The sequence below is a fragment of the Salmo salar genome, chromosome ssa23 (genome assembly GCF_905237065.1).
Source record: "Salmo salar chromosome ssa23, Ssal_v3.1, whole genome shotgun sequence".
Lineage (NCBI taxonomy): Eukaryota > Metazoa > Chordata > Actinopteri > Salmoniformes > Salmonidae > Salmo > Salmo salar.
This window is the reverse complement of record NC_059464.1, coordinates 16,322,222-16,337,602: the sequence shown is the minus strand read 5'-3', so window position 1 is coordinate 16,337,602 and position 15,381 is coordinate 16,322,222. Positions and strand designations below refer to the sequence as shown.

The window sequence follows — 15,381 nt, the reverse complement described above, 5'->3', positions numbered from 1 at the left end:
AGAACTGCTGTCTGTCATCTACTGCATAGATTGTTGTATCTTCTCAACAGAGGCAGGCAACTAGCCTGGAATCCAAACTGAATCCATGCTCTGTTTAACTAAGTGAAACAAAGTGAAACGCAGCATCGATTCAGTTTGGATTCCAGACTAGCAGGCAACTGCCCTTTAGAAAAGTCAATTTACTAATTACGGTCTAATATCTCTCATTCAATGACAGTACTTTTGTAAGTCAAAATATGAATATATTTCAATATATTTTTATGTACAGTGGGTATCGTAAGTATTCACCCCCATTTTGTGTTACAAAGTGGGAATAAAATTGATTCAATTGAATTTTTGGTGTAAACAAAATATTCTAATGCCAGAGGTTTTCCTTTCCAACATTTCTTAAAAAGTAATACACATTTATGAAAACACGAATATACCTTGATTAGATAAGTATTTACCTCAGTCAATACATGTCAGAAAGAACTTTGGCAGTGATTTAGCTGTGAGTCTTCTTGGGTTAGTCTGTAAGAGCTTTGCTCACCTGGATTGTGCAATATTTGCCCATTATTCTTTAAAAAAGAATTCAAGCTCTGTCAAGGGGGTCATGGCTACACAGCAATTTTCAAATCTTGCAATAGATTTTCAAGCAGATTTAAGTCAAAACGGTAACTTGAAAATGCTCATCCAGAAGCGGCACTCCTAGTGGCCGGGGGCTTTAATGCAGGCAAACTGAAATCCGTTTTACCTCATTTCTACCAGCATGTCACATGTGCAACCAGAGGAAGAAAACAGACCACATTTACTCCACACACCAAGACGCATACAAAGCTCTCCCTCGCCATCCATTTGGCGAATCTGACCATAATTATATCCTCCTGATTCCTGCTTACAAGCAAAAACTAAAGCAGGAACCACCAGTGACTCGCTCAATACGGAAGATGACTCGGATGCTACTCTACAGGACAGTTTTACTAGCACAGACTGGAATATGTTCCGGGATTCATCCAATGGCATTGAGGAGTATACTACCTCAGTCACCGGCTTCATCAATAAGTGCATTGATGACGTCGTCCCCAAAGTGACCACATGTACATATCCCAACCAGAAGCCATGGATTACAGGCAACATCGGTACCGAGCTAAAGGTTAGAGCTGCCGCTTTCAAGGAGTGGGACACTAATCCGGACGCTTATAAGAAATCCTGCTATGCCCTCAGACGAACCATCAAACAGCTAAAGCGTCAATACAGGACTACGATTGTATTCTACTACACCGGCTCTGATGCTCGTCGGATGTGACAGGGCTTGAAAACTATAATAGACTACAAAAGGAAACCCTGCCGCGAGCTGTCCAGTGATGCGAGCCTACCAGACGAGCTAAATGCATTTTATGCTCACTTGGAGGCAAGCAAAACTGAAGCATGCATGAGAGCACCAGCTGTTCCGGACGACTGTGTGATTTTTAAAACTTTTTTACATTTAAATCGGCAAGTCAGTTAAGAAAAATGTCTTATTTACAATGACGGCCAAACCCTGACGACGCTGGGCCAATTGTGCGCCGCCCTATGGGACTCCCAATCACGGCAGGATGTGATACAGCCTGGAATCGAACCAGGGACTGTTGTGACGCCTCTTGCACTGAGATGCTGTGCCTTAGACCACTGCGCCTCTGGAGCCCAATGTGAGCAAGAACTTTAAACAGGTCAACATTCACAAAGCTGCGGGGCCAGACGGATTACCAGGACGTGTACTCAAAGCATGCGCGTGTCTTCACTGACATTTTCAACCTCTCCCTGACAGTCTGTAATACCCACATGTTTCAAATAGACCACCATAGTCCCTGTGCCCAAGAAAGCGAAGGTAACCTGCCTAAATGATTACCGCCCCCGTAGCACTCATGTCGGTAGCCATGAAGTGCTTTGAAAGGCTGGTCATGGCTCTAATCAACACCATTATGCCGGAAACCCGAGACCGACTCCAATTTGCATACCGCCCCAACAGATACACAGATGACGCATTCTCAATCGCACTCCACACTGCCCTTTCCCACCTGGACAAAAGGAACACCTATGTGAGAATGCTGGTCATTGACTACAACTCAGCGTTCAACACCATAGTACCCACAAAGCTCATCACTAAGCTAAGGACCCTGGGACTAAACACCTCCTTCTGCAACTGGATCCTGGACTTCCTGACGGGCTAGCCCCAGGTGGTAAGGGTAGGCAACAACACATCTGCCTTGCTGATCCTCAACACTGGGGATCCTCAGGAGTGCGTGCGTAGTTCCCTCCTGTACTCACTGTTCACCCACAACTGCGTGGCCAAGCACGACTCCAACACCATCATTAAGTTGGCTGACAACACGGTGGTAGGCCTGATCACTGACAACGATGAAGCAGCCTATAGGGAGGAGGTCAGAGACAAGACAACAACTTCTCCCTCAATGTGAGCAAGACAAAGGAGCTGATCATGGACTATAGGAAAAGGAGAGCCGAACTGGCCCACATTAACATCGACGGTGCTGAAGTGGAGCGGGTCGAGAGTTTCAAGTTCCTTGATGTCCACATCACCAATGAACTATCATGGTCCAAACACACCAAGACAGTTGTGAAGAGAGCACGACAACATCTTTGTCCCCACAGGAGACTGAAAAGATTTTGCATGGGTTCCCAAATCCTCAAAACGTGCTCCAGCAGCACCATCAAACATCCTGACCGATTGCATCTTCATCTGGTATGGCAGCTGCTCGGCATCTGACCGTAATGCACTACAGAGGGTAGTGCGTATGGCCCAGTACATCACTGGGGCCAAGCTTCCTGACATCCGGACCTTTATACTAGGCGGTGTCAGAGGAAAGCCCAAAAAATTGTCAGAGACTCCAGTCCAATCCTAGACTGTTTTCTCTGCTACCGAACGGCAAGCGGTACCGGAGCGCCAAGTCTAGGACCAAAAGGCTCCTTAACAACAGCTTCCCCGAAGCCATTAGACTACTAAACAATTAATCAAATGGCCACCCGGACTATTTACATTGACACCCCAACACCCCTTTGTTTTTACACTGCTGCTACTCGCTCTTTATTATCTATGCATAGTTAGTTAACAAATTACCTTGACTAACCTGTACCCCCGCACATTGATATTGGTCCCAGTACCCCCTGTATATAGCCTCTTTATTGTTATGTAATTTTCTTGTTACTTTTATATTTTTATTTTATTTATATTATTTAGTAAATATTTTCTGAACCAACAATGCAGTTCAAGAAATGTAGTTATGGGCTTATAAGTAAGCATTGCACGGTAAGGTCTACACCTGTTCTGTTCGGTGCATGTGACAAATAAAATTTGATTTGATTTGGCCTCTCACTGTCTTCTTGGAAGCAACTCCAGTGTAGATTTGGCCTTGTGTTGTAAACTCAGCAAAAAAAAGAAACGTCCCTTTTTCAGGACCCTGTCTTTCAAAGATAATTTGTAAAAATCCAAATAACTTCACAGATCTTCATTGTAAAGGGTTTAAACACTGTTTCCCATGCTTGTTCAATGAACCATAAACAATTAATGAACATGCACCTGTGGAACGGTCGTTAAGACTAACAGCTTACAGACGGTAGGCAATTAAGGTCACAGTTATGAAAACTTAGGACACTGAAGAGGCCTTTCTACTGACTCTGAAAATCACCAAAAGAAAGATGCCCAGGGTCCCTGCTCATCTGCGTGAACGTGCCTTAGGCATGCTGCAAGGATTCATGAGGACTACAAATGTGGCCAGGGCAATAAATTGCAATGTCCGTACTGTGAGACAGGATGGACAGCGGATCATCCTCGCAGTGGCAGACCACGTGTAACAACACCTGCACAGGATCGTGTAACAGCTGCCTTTAGAGAGAGTGGACCAAAACGCAGCGGAGTTAGTGTTCGTCATATATTTAATTTCGGCAAGAACGCTATACAATACAAAACAATAAACAGACAACCAAAACAGTCCTGTCACGTTAAACACAGTAACACGAACAGAAACAATTACCCACAAAACCCCAACGGAAAAACATGCACTTATGTGTGACTCCCAATCAACAGCAACGAACTTAAGCTGTGCCTGATTTGGGAGCCACAAAACAAAGAAATACAAACACATAGAAACAGAACATAGAACGCCCACCCAATGTAACACCCTGGCCTAACCAAAATAAAGAACAAAAACCCCTCTCTATGGCCAGGGCGTTACAGATCGGTACATCTGAACATCACACCTGCAGGACAGGTACAGGATGGCAACAACAACTGCCCGAGTTACACCAGGAACGCACAATCCCTCCATCAGTGCTCAGACTGTCCGCAATAGAATGCGAGAGGCTGGACTGAGGGATTGTAGGCCTGTTGTAAGGCAGATCCTCACCAGTCATCACCGGAAACAACGTCGCCTATGGGCACAAACCCACCGTCGCTGGACCAGACAGGACTGGCAAAAAGTCCTCTTCTCTGACGAGTCGTGGTTTTGTCTCACCAGGGGTGATGGTCGGATTCGCGTTTATCGTCGAAGGAATGAACGTTACACTGAGGCCTGTAATCTGGAGCGGGATCGATTTGGAGGTGGATGGTCCGTCATGGTCTGGGGCAGTGTGTCACAGCATCATCAGACTGAGCTTGTTGTCATTGCAGGCAATCTCAACGCTGTGCGTTACAAGGAAGACAAGCTTTTCCCTCGTGGTACCCTTCTTGCAGGCTCATCCTGACATGACCCTCCAGCATGACACGGCCACCAGCCATACTGCTCGTTCTGCAAAACAGGAATGTCAGTGTTCTGCCATGGCCAGCGAAGAGCCCAGATCTCAATCCCATTGAGCACGTCTGGGACCTGTTGGATCGGAGGGCTAGGGTCATTTCCCCCAGAAATGTCCGGGAACTTGCAGGTGCCTTGGTGGAAGAGTGGGGTAACATCTCACAGCAAGAACTGGCAAATCTGGTGCAGTCCATGAGGAGGAGATGCACTGCAGTACTTAATGCAGCTGGTGGCCACACCAGATACTGACTGTTACTTTTGATTTTGCCCCCCCCCCCCACCCTTTGTTCAGGGACATATTATTCAATGTCTTTGGAACTTGTTCAGTTTATGTCTTAGTTGTAGAATCTTGTTATGTTCATACAAATATTTACACATGTTAAGTTTGCTGAAAATAAACGCAGTTGACAGTGAGAAGACGTTTAGTTTATTGTCCTGCTAAAAGGTGAATTCCTCTCCCAGTGTCTGGTTGAAAGCAGACTGAAGCAGGTTTTCCTATTGGATTTTGCCTGTGCTTATCTCCATCCTGTTTCTTGATGCAGCTACCACCACGCTTGAAAATAAGCAAGCACTTACTCAGTGATGTGTTTTGTTAGACATATGTGATTTGGTAGCCCTTAACACGCGACCCACGTGACTACACATTAGGGATGTAGAGAGGCTAGTGTTAGCAAGACTAACTCATACCTGTCCTACCCCGCATTTTTCAGGAATATTCTTATGTTACTGAGTGTTTCCACAGTATTTTCAGATTTCGTTATCAACAAATACGGTGAAAAGTACGGTAAATGTAATGTCAAATCAAAAGTGTAATGTTTGGATTCAGTTTTGTCAGGTGAACTGTTGTGTCCTCAACTTTGGTCTAATAATTTCCCCATAATCTCCAAACGGTTACCTTTCAATTGCTACCATGCTTATGCTTTTCATATTTATTCTGTCACAAATATTTCAATTTAGCCCTATCCATATTGGAGAATTCCCATGTGTAAACCCAAATTTTAGTTTCATCACCAACAAACTTTCATGGTCCATACACACACAAGCCTAAATTACTCCTGAACTAGTTTAGGCTTGCGTCAACAAAGGGGGTGAATACTTATGCAACGACTATATTTTAGTTATTTAATTTGTATTCATTTCTAAATGTTTGTAGAATTTTCTTTTCACTTTGACATTATGGAATATCTTCTCTAGATCAATGACAAAAATGTACAATTAAATGCATTTCAATCCCACTTTGTAACACAACAAAATGAGAAAAAATATCCAAGTGGTGTGAATACTTATGATATACGCTGTAATTGACATATTGTGGAGAGTCTGTAGTTGTGATTGGTTTCATATTTTGTTGCTATTCTCTGTGTCTGTCTGTTAGGTGGGTGGTGCCTACTCCTACAATTGTAGTTTTGGGTACATCCCTAATGTTGAGTTGATGAAGTTTATCTCCCTGGCGACCTTTGGCTCCTACCTGTCCAGCTGCCCTGAGCCTGATCTGGCCAGTCAGGATATGAACACCTACCACAAGGCCTTCCTCACATACTCCTTCCTCAAGACCAGCGAATCCATGAACCCTGAGTACTACTGTGGTAAGAAAGAGCATGGCATTCGTTAGGGTTGGGCCGATATATGATTAAATTGAATATTGTGATATTTGACATTGACGATGTTTCAATGTGTATTCACCACGAGCCTAGGATACATCCGGTGTAAAACAGAGCTCTTTCCAACAGTTCAGTGATGATGATGAAAGTAATAGAAAATAGAACAGTTTCTATCCCCAAGCCATAAGACTGCTAACAAAATGGCTACACCCATGTATTTTATTTGTAGTTTCTAAGCACACTCACAGGACTCTACACACTCACGCACTCCGACACGCCGACACTCCAACACTCCAACACTCACTCACTCACTCACTTTATTTGCTTACGCACACACAACATGCACACACATTTACACTGACTCCACACGCACGCACGGACACACACTCACATACCATCATCATATACACTGCTGCTACACGGTTTATAATATATCCTGATGCCTTGTCACCTTACCCCAAAATATACAGTACCAGTCAAAAGTTTGGACACACTCATTCCAGGGTTTTCTTTATTTTTACTATTTTTTACATTGTAGAATAATAGTGAAGACATCAAAACTATGAAATAACACATATGGAATCATGTAGTAACCAAAAAAGTGTTTAAAAAAAAAAAATATATATATATATTTGAGATCCTTCAAAGTAGCCACCCTTTGCCTTGACGACAGCTTTGCACACTCTTGGCATTTTCTCAACCAGGTTAATCTGTAATGCTTTTCCAAAAGTCTTGAAGGAGTTTGCACATATGCTGAGCATTTGCTGTTTTTCCTTCACTCTGCGGTCCAACTCACCCCAAACCATCTCATTGGGTTGAGGTCGGTGATTGTGGAGGCCAGGTCATCTGATGCAGCACTCCGTCACTCTCCTTGGTCAAATAGCCCTTACATAGCCTGGAGGTGTGTTGGGTCATTGTCCTGTTGAAAAACAAATGATAGTCCCACTAAGCACAAACCAGATGGGATCACAGCAGAATGCTGTGGTAGCCATGCTGGTTAAGTGTTCCTTAAATTCTAAATGAATCACAGACAGTGTAACCAGCAAAGCACCATCACACCACCTCCTTCACGGTGGGAACCACACATGTGGAGATCATCCGTTCACCTACTCTGCGTCTCACAAAAACACAGCAGTTGGAACCAAAAATCTCAAATTTGGACTCGTCAGACCAAAGGACAGATTTCCACCGGTCTAATGTCCATTGCTTGTGTTTCTTGGTCCAAGCAGGTCTCTTCTTCTTATTGGTGTCCTTTAGTAGTGGGTGGTTTATTTGCAGCAATTCGACCATGTAGGCCTGATTCACGCAGTCTCCTCTGAAAAGTTGATGTTGAGATGTGTCTGTTACTTGAACTCGGTGAAGCATTTATTTGGGCTGCAATCTGAGGTGCTGTTAACTCTAATGAACTTATCCTCTGCAGCAGAGGTAACTCTGGGTCTTCCTTTCCTGTGGCGGTCCTCATGAGAGCCAGTTTCATCATAGCGCTTGATGGTTTTTACGACTGCACCTGAAGAAACGTTAAAAGTTCTTTAAATTTTCCAGATTGACTGACCTTCATGTCTTAAAGTAATGATGGACTGTCATTTCTCTGTTAAGGAGCCTTTTTGTCCTAGACTTGGCGCTCCGGTACCGCTTGCCATACGGTAGCAGAGAAAACAGTCTATGACTTGGGTGACTGGAGTCTCTGACAGTTTTATGGGCTTTCCTCTGACACCGCCTAGTGTATAGGTCCTGGATGGCAGGAAGCTTGGCCCAGTGATGTGCGGGCCGTACGCACTACCCTCTGTAGTGCCTTACGGTCAGATGCCGAGAAGTTGCCATACCAGGCAGTGATGCAACCGGTCAGGATGCTTTCGATGGTGCAGTTGTAGAACGTTTTGAGCATCTGGGGACCCATGCCAAATGTTTTCAGTCTCCTACGGGGAAAAGGTGTTGTCGTGCTCTTTTCACAACTGTCTTGGTGTGTTTGGACCATGATAGTTCGTTGGTGATGCGGGTACCATGGAACTTGAAACTCTCGACCCGCTCCACTACAGCCCTGTTGATGTTCATGTGGACCTATTCGGACCGCTTTTTCCTGTAGTCCACGATCAGCTCCTTTGTTTTGCTCACATTGAGGGAGAGGTTGTTGTCCTGGCACCACAATGCCAGTTCTCTGACCTTCTCCCTATTCAGACCCTTTACTCAGTACTTTGTTGAAGCACCTTTGGCTGCGATTTCAGCCTCAAGTCTTCTTGGGTATGACGCTGCAAGCTTTGCACACCTGTATTTGGTGAGTTTCTCCCATTCTTCTCTGCAGATCCTCTCAACCTCTGTCAGGTTGAATGGGGAGCGTTACTGCAAAGCTATTTTCAGGTCTCCCCAGAGATGTTTGATCGGGATTCCTGCCGCTGAAAATCATCCTCACAGCATGATGCTGCCACTACCATGCTTCATCGTAGGGATGGTGCCAGGTTTCCCCCAGATGTGATTCTTGGCATTCAGGCCAAAGAGTTCAATCTTGGTTTCATCAGACCAGAGAATCTTGTTTCTCATACTCTGAGAGTCCTTTAGGTGCCTTTTGGAAAACTCCAAGTGCGCTGTCATATGCCTTTTACTGAAGAGTGGCTTCTGTCTGGCCACTCTACCATAAAGGCCTGATTTGGTGGAGTGCTGCAGAGATGGCAATCAATAAACAGCATATTAATGGAATAATACATCTAATCAATAATGATTTTAGCAGCAGCATATGTTGTGTCTGAGTGGGTGGATAGTCTGTGGGAGAGGTAGTGAGCCATTCACAGTCTTATGGCCAGGGGATAGAAGCTGTTTAGGATTCTGTTTGACAGTGATGCACTGGGCCATCCTCACCACCCTCTGTAGGGCCTTCCAGTCGCGGGCAGTGCAGTTGCCATACCAGACGGCGATACAACCAGTCAAGATGCTCTCAATGATGCAGCAGTAAATGTTCCTGAGGATCCGAGGGGCCATGCCAAATCATTTCAGCCTCCTGAGGGAGAAGAGGCGTTGCCGTGCCTTCTTCACAACAGCTCTGGTGTGAGAGGACCATGCTAACATGGAACCCAAACTGTGTGCGCCATCGTGCATACATGTATTTTGTCCCCCACACCAAACGTGATCACGACACGCAGGTTAAAATATCAAAACAAACTCTGAACCAATGACATTAATTTGGGGACAGCTGTCTTCGTGAAGAGAGGACCAAGGCGCAGCGGGTTGCGTGCTCATCATTATATTTATTGAACGTGAACACCAAAAAACAATAAACAACGAAACGACGACAGGAAACAGTTTTGCAGGCTACACCAACGCAATGCAAAAACAACTACCCACAATTAACAAACAAAACATATCCCTAATTATAGGACTCTCAATCAAAGGCAACTACAAACACCTGCCTCCAATTGAGAGTCCAACACCCAATTACCTAACATAGAAAATACTAAACTAGAAAGAACATAGAAATACAAAAACATAGAACATAACCCGGAAATAATAAATCAAACACCCTTCTAAACAAACCACCACCCCGAACCACATAAAACAAATACCCTCTGCCACGTCCTGACCAAACTACAATCACAAATAACCCCTATATTGGTCAGGACGTGACAAGTTAGCTTGCACTTGCTAGCTAATTTGTCCTATTTAGCTAGCTAGCTCTTGCTAGTTAATTTGTCCTGGGATATAAACATTTTGTTGTTATTTTACCTGAAATGCACAAGGTCCTCTACTCCGCCAATTAATCCACACATAAAACGGTCAACAGAATCGTTTCTAGTCATCTCTCTTCCTTGCAGGCTTTTTCTTCTCTTGACTTTATATTGCGATTGGCAACTTTCATAAATTAGGTGCATTACCGCCACTGACCTCGTTCGTCTTTCAGTCACCCACGTGGGTATAACCAATGAGGAGATGGCACGTGGGTACCTGCCTCTATAAACCTATAAGGAGATGGGAGAGGCAGGACTTGCAGCGCGATCTGCATCAGAAATAGAACTGACTTCTATTTTAGCCCTTGGCAATGCAGACGCTCGTTGGCTCGCGCGAGCAGTGTGGGTGCAATAATTGAATACCATAGATTTCTACATTTATTTTGCAACACTCGCGTATGCGACTCGAGCGGTGTAGTCAGCCTGTAAGTCCTCGGTGATGTGGACACTGAGGAACTTGATCCTCTCTACTGTGTCTCTTGATGTGAATGGGGGTGTGCACCCCCCCTGTTTTCTTTAGCCCACGATCAGCTCCTTGGTCTTACGGAGGGATAGGTTGTTGTCCTGGTACCACACTGCCAGTTATCTGACCTGCAGGCTGTCTTGTCACTGTTGTTGATCAGGCCTTCAAACGTCGTGTCATTAGCTAACTTGATGATGGTGTCGTGCGTGGCCACAGTGTTGATAAACATGGAGTAAATGAGGGAGCTGAGCACACACCCCTGGGGGTCCCCGTGTTGAGTGTCACTGTGGCGGAGGTGTTGTTGCCTACTCTCACCACTTGGGGTCGGGTCGGCCCGTCAGGAAGTCCAGGATCCAGTTGTAGAGGGAGGTGTTCAGTCGCAGGATCCCAAGCTTGGTGACGAGTTTGGAGGGCTCTATGGTGTTGAATGCTGAGCTGTAGTCGATGAACAGCATCCCCACATAAGTATTCCTTTTGTACAGGTGGGAGAAGGCAGTGTGGAGTGCATCGCCTGAGGATCTGTTGGGGCGGTATGCAAATTGGAGTGGGTCTGGGATGATGGAGGTGATGTGTGCCATGACTAGTCTTTCAGAGCACTTCATGATTATGGATAATAGTGCTGCGGGGCGGCAGTCATTGTAGCAGGTAGCCTAAAGCATGAAAGACACAGAGAATCTAACTGCCGATAGTCTTCCTATCTGTACTTATCACAGTGGGAGGCCGTTCCTTCTCTTGCTAGAACAAAAGCGGTACCTGCTGCTTGCCGACCCGGTAGCGACAAACCTACCGTTTGTACTTGTAGAATTGCAATGCTCGTCAAAAAATGCAATGTAGTCAATGGGATGGTATCTAGCTAAGTGCACAGACGCAATGCGCACAACACTAAATACTTCCTCCAAGCTAGCTAACCACTGTAGCTAGTATTGACATTCTAATTAAAGGTGAAATATACAGACTTTGTCTACCTTTTGTGATCTGTAATGGACTGTGTCCCCTTCCACGTGTTGACCATCGGAGCCAGTGCAATAGCATTCCACCTGGTTCCTAAATTGTCCCTTTGCCTGTTTGACGGCTCTGCGGCGGTCGTAGCGGAACGTCTTGTACGTGTTAGTGTCCTCATCCATAGCCTCGGGGTTGGCTGCAATAGCCCTGTGTGCAGTATCTCTCTGCTTTAGTGTATACCTCTGTTAATCTAGGGCTTTTGATTGGGGAAGCAGCGAAACTTCACTGTGGGGACAACGTCAGCGATGCATTTCCTGATGAAGCTCCATACGGGTGCAAGATGCCCGAGATGTGAAGTGCAAGACGATATATCATGATGTGAAAGACTATACTCTATTTGAACTTTACAAATCAAAACTGTACAGTTTTAGCAGTTAGGCAGTATCAATATGTTGAACATGAAATTGTCTTTCTGCTGCTGTGTCCCCGATCCCATCAGAGTGCAATTTTGGCTGAAACAAGTTTGTTTTAAATATAGTGTTCTTGATTGTACTCGTTCGTGCTCTCTGTGACAGCCCAAACACAGTGGCTTTTAAGCAAGGCTCTTGTCATTTCCAAACACCCTGTCATTATCTGTGAATAGTGTTGGAGACACCCACAGTGATGGCAGCTCTCTGAATAGAAGTCCGTCTTTATAGTGAGAGGTTTAGCACAAAGAGATGCGGATGAATGCGTAATGGCTGGGTCTGACTTCACCTAGACATAATGAAATGGGTTGTCTTTTTTTTCTGCTGCTTTTTAGAGTATTTCCTTCCCAAAATATCTCTTTACGTTAGATAGTATACCTACCGGTAAATGATTTTACTAGACGAGAGTTTGTCACAGTGGAGATATCAACAGAGGAAGTGAAAATGCACGATGTTGATAATCGTGCTTTCATTTCATATACGCTTTTTTTTTTCTTTCTCACATCCCTTCACTGCTTCTAAAATAAAGTATTGAGGTAGAGCAATGATCCAGTGCTGCCAGGTAGTTCAGCAGACATTATTTTGGTTAAAAAAGCAGACTAATTGCCTAATTATACGCTGTTGTAAACGTTGAACATCTTGTTGACATGTTCCAAATTCTGTTTTCCAGTGTCTCAGCACAAGCTGTTCAACGAGCACCTGGTGTCAGCCAGTGGGAACCCTGCGCTAGTGATGAGGAGGAAGAAGCACACAGAGAAGGAAGTGCACGCCCACCTGGTCAGTGTGGTGTCGGTCAGACTGAGAGAGGGATACACCATCAGGGAGATCAACCTCACTAAAGGTACCGGCTCACACCAGCCTCAAGCCTAACCTCGTCCCAGGCTAAATTGCAAACACAGATAGAGCCTGGAAACACTTTGCAACAAAGTGGCAATGAAAGGGGTGTAGGTTCAAATTGAGATGGGAGAGAAAGAGAGCCTACTACAGCTCTATTAGATGGGACTTGCAGAAAATCACCCAAAAAAAAAAAAAAGTTCTATCACAGTGACCATATTATTTTTGGGATGCTCACTTGTTTCTGATTGGCATTCTAAGATGCATTCGTTCCGATCCAGTTGCACTGCTCACACTTTGAAAGTCCACAATGTAGAGAGGAGGTTCTAAGGGTTGTGCTAGATGGTGATTGGCTGAGAGATCATCCAATTCGTCCGCTCCTGCCATAGACTTCCAGTCAAGTCCTGTGTTGAGGGGTTCGGAAACCAGACAACGTCTCGACAGAGAGAGAGAGCAGGATGGTGGGATTAGCCTCAAGCCTTACATTTTAAAGTTACTTTCTACTGTCCACAGAAGACCCACGATATAGAACATATGTTTTACTGCAAGTGCATCAACAAGGCCAACTTTCTTCCTATTTTCCAGACTGTATACAGTGTTAAATAAACCAAACTGCACAAATGTTTCAATTTGTGTTTTGGTCCCTCCCGTAGGTGGCACCCAGCTGGAGGTGAAGCTGGTGTTGCTGTGGAAACACAACATGCGTATAGAGTACCTGGCAGTGGCCCAGTGGCCCCTGGATCCTGACAAGAGGACCACCTGGGTAGAGGTCACCATGGAGGGAAGCTACGACATCCTCCATGATATCAGCTGTACCATGAGGAAACCCATCACCTCAACCTACCGCACCTCCGTCATCAGGCGATTCTGGAACACACTGCAGAGGTGACCTTTGACTCACCTGTATCTACCTGGCTAGGGAAACTGCTAGGGGAACACCGATACAGCTCATTGTCAAGGATACTATTCTATTTCAAATTATATATTTTAGTTTTACTTCTGTAATGGATAATCATAGAACCTACTTTTAGAATTGTTTTAAAGCAATTCTACACATTTTGCCATGTCTTATGCCGTGTTCTTATGCTATCTGAGTGACTCGAACATTAAATCAAAATCAATGGGGTCCCCATGCCATGCCATTTTTAAAATGTTTTTAATGTTTTAATGATTCTCCCTAACTGTCTAGTTTCTATTTTGGGGATTGTTAGTTCTCAAAGATGATCTTATTTAAACATATATACTGTAGCTACATTATCGATTCTATATACTTTGTCTCTGGTTTTATTCATTTAAGTTTACACTGAAAACATTTTATTATACCGGAAATTATTAAAACAAATAATTATAATAATAATAATAATAATCATTTGGAGTGGCGTCGGTAAATATAGGGGGAAACATGGAATTCGAAGTACAAGATTTTGAAAGTGTATACTGTGCATTTCTCCCGATAAGACACATGTTAGTATGCTCTTTGTCGTCACAGTATAAACCAGACAGATCAGATGCTGGTCCACCTGCAGTCCTTTAACTCTCTCCCAGAGAACTACACAATCCCTGAGAGCACCAAGAACGGAGTTCCTCTCTTCTACATCCCACCTGGATCCACCACGCCTGTATGTACTTTGGTTACTCCTTTACACTTACTAACACTGATTTTTCAAATTCATTATTACATTGGCCTATATTCATAAAGCTGGTCTAGGATCAGGTCCCCACTTTCTGTAGTTGTATTCATGATGGTCTAGACAAAACTGATCTTGTAATCACGAAGGCAAAATTTATCCTATATATCCCACTGTTCTGAGAGACACTTTACGAATATGGGCCATTGGTCCTAGTGACCTAAGGACAGGTAGTCACAGTGTTCCTCTGCTGTTTCCTTCAGGTTCTCTCCCTCCAGCACAGCGGCTCTAAGGACTCCTCCCAGTCCCAGTTTGCCTTCTACTGGAAGCCGGTCCTGTCCATGGACGCCAACTTCTGGCAGAGATGGCTTCACATGCACCGCATTGCTATCATCCTGGAGCACGACATGTGAGAGATGGTTTATAGATACGACACCAACTTCTTGTGTCAATTTCTTAAATTACAATGTTGTCAATTCATATTGATTTAATTTCTCCTTTTAGATGTACTGTAAAGTGATGCATCACTGAGAGCGGTGTTGATAGTCCTCTCCCAGTCATTTAGTATAATTAGTCAAATCTAAGTAGAATCTACAAGTGTGCAGGTTTCATTTTAAAAGTATTTTCCCAGTCATTGTAATGCTGATCTCCTGTCTTCTCTTCTCTGCAGGCCTGTGCCCAAGCATCTCCACACTGCTGGTAGTAACGGGCGTTTCAGCACCATCCAGTGTCGTATCTCCCACTCAGCCCTCACCTCTTTACTGAGGGACTGGAGCAGCTTTGTACTGGTGGAGGGATACTCCTATGTCAAGCTCATATACAGGTAGAGGCAGAGAGACTCATGGGAAATGTTGTTCACATTGTGGAGCGAGATAGAACTGTGTTAAAATAATATTCGTTTTTTTCTTTCAAATACTTAAGCTGTTATTGAATGAACCAACGGAATAGTCTCAAAATATACTAAAACACA

The 15,381-nt window shown here is 44.3% G+C and overlaps 1 protein-coding gene across 7 annotated transcripts in view; it reads left to right on the top strand.

Moving 5' to 3' along the window:
* Positions 1-15,381, top strand: part of LOC106584179 (KICSTOR complex protein SZT2) — a 123,683-nt gene that overhangs the window by 8,263 nt on the left and 100,039 nt on the right. For all 7 annotated transcript variants that reach the window (XM_045706293.1, XM_045706296.1, XM_045706294.1 and 4 more), the window contains exons 8-13: positions 6,139-6,349; positions 12,620-12,790; positions 13,437-13,668; positions 14,273-14,402; positions 14,675-14,820; positions 15,082-15,234. In XM_045706293.1, coding sequence (XP_045562249.1) covers positions 6,139-6,349; positions 12,620-12,790; positions 13,437-13,668; positions 14,273-14,402; positions 14,675-14,820; positions 15,082-15,234 — 1,043 coding nt within the window. The remainder of the gene's footprint in view (positions 1-6,138; positions 6,350-12,619; positions 12,791-13,436; positions 13,669-14,272; positions 14,403-14,674; positions 14,821-15,081; positions 15,235-15,381) is intronic.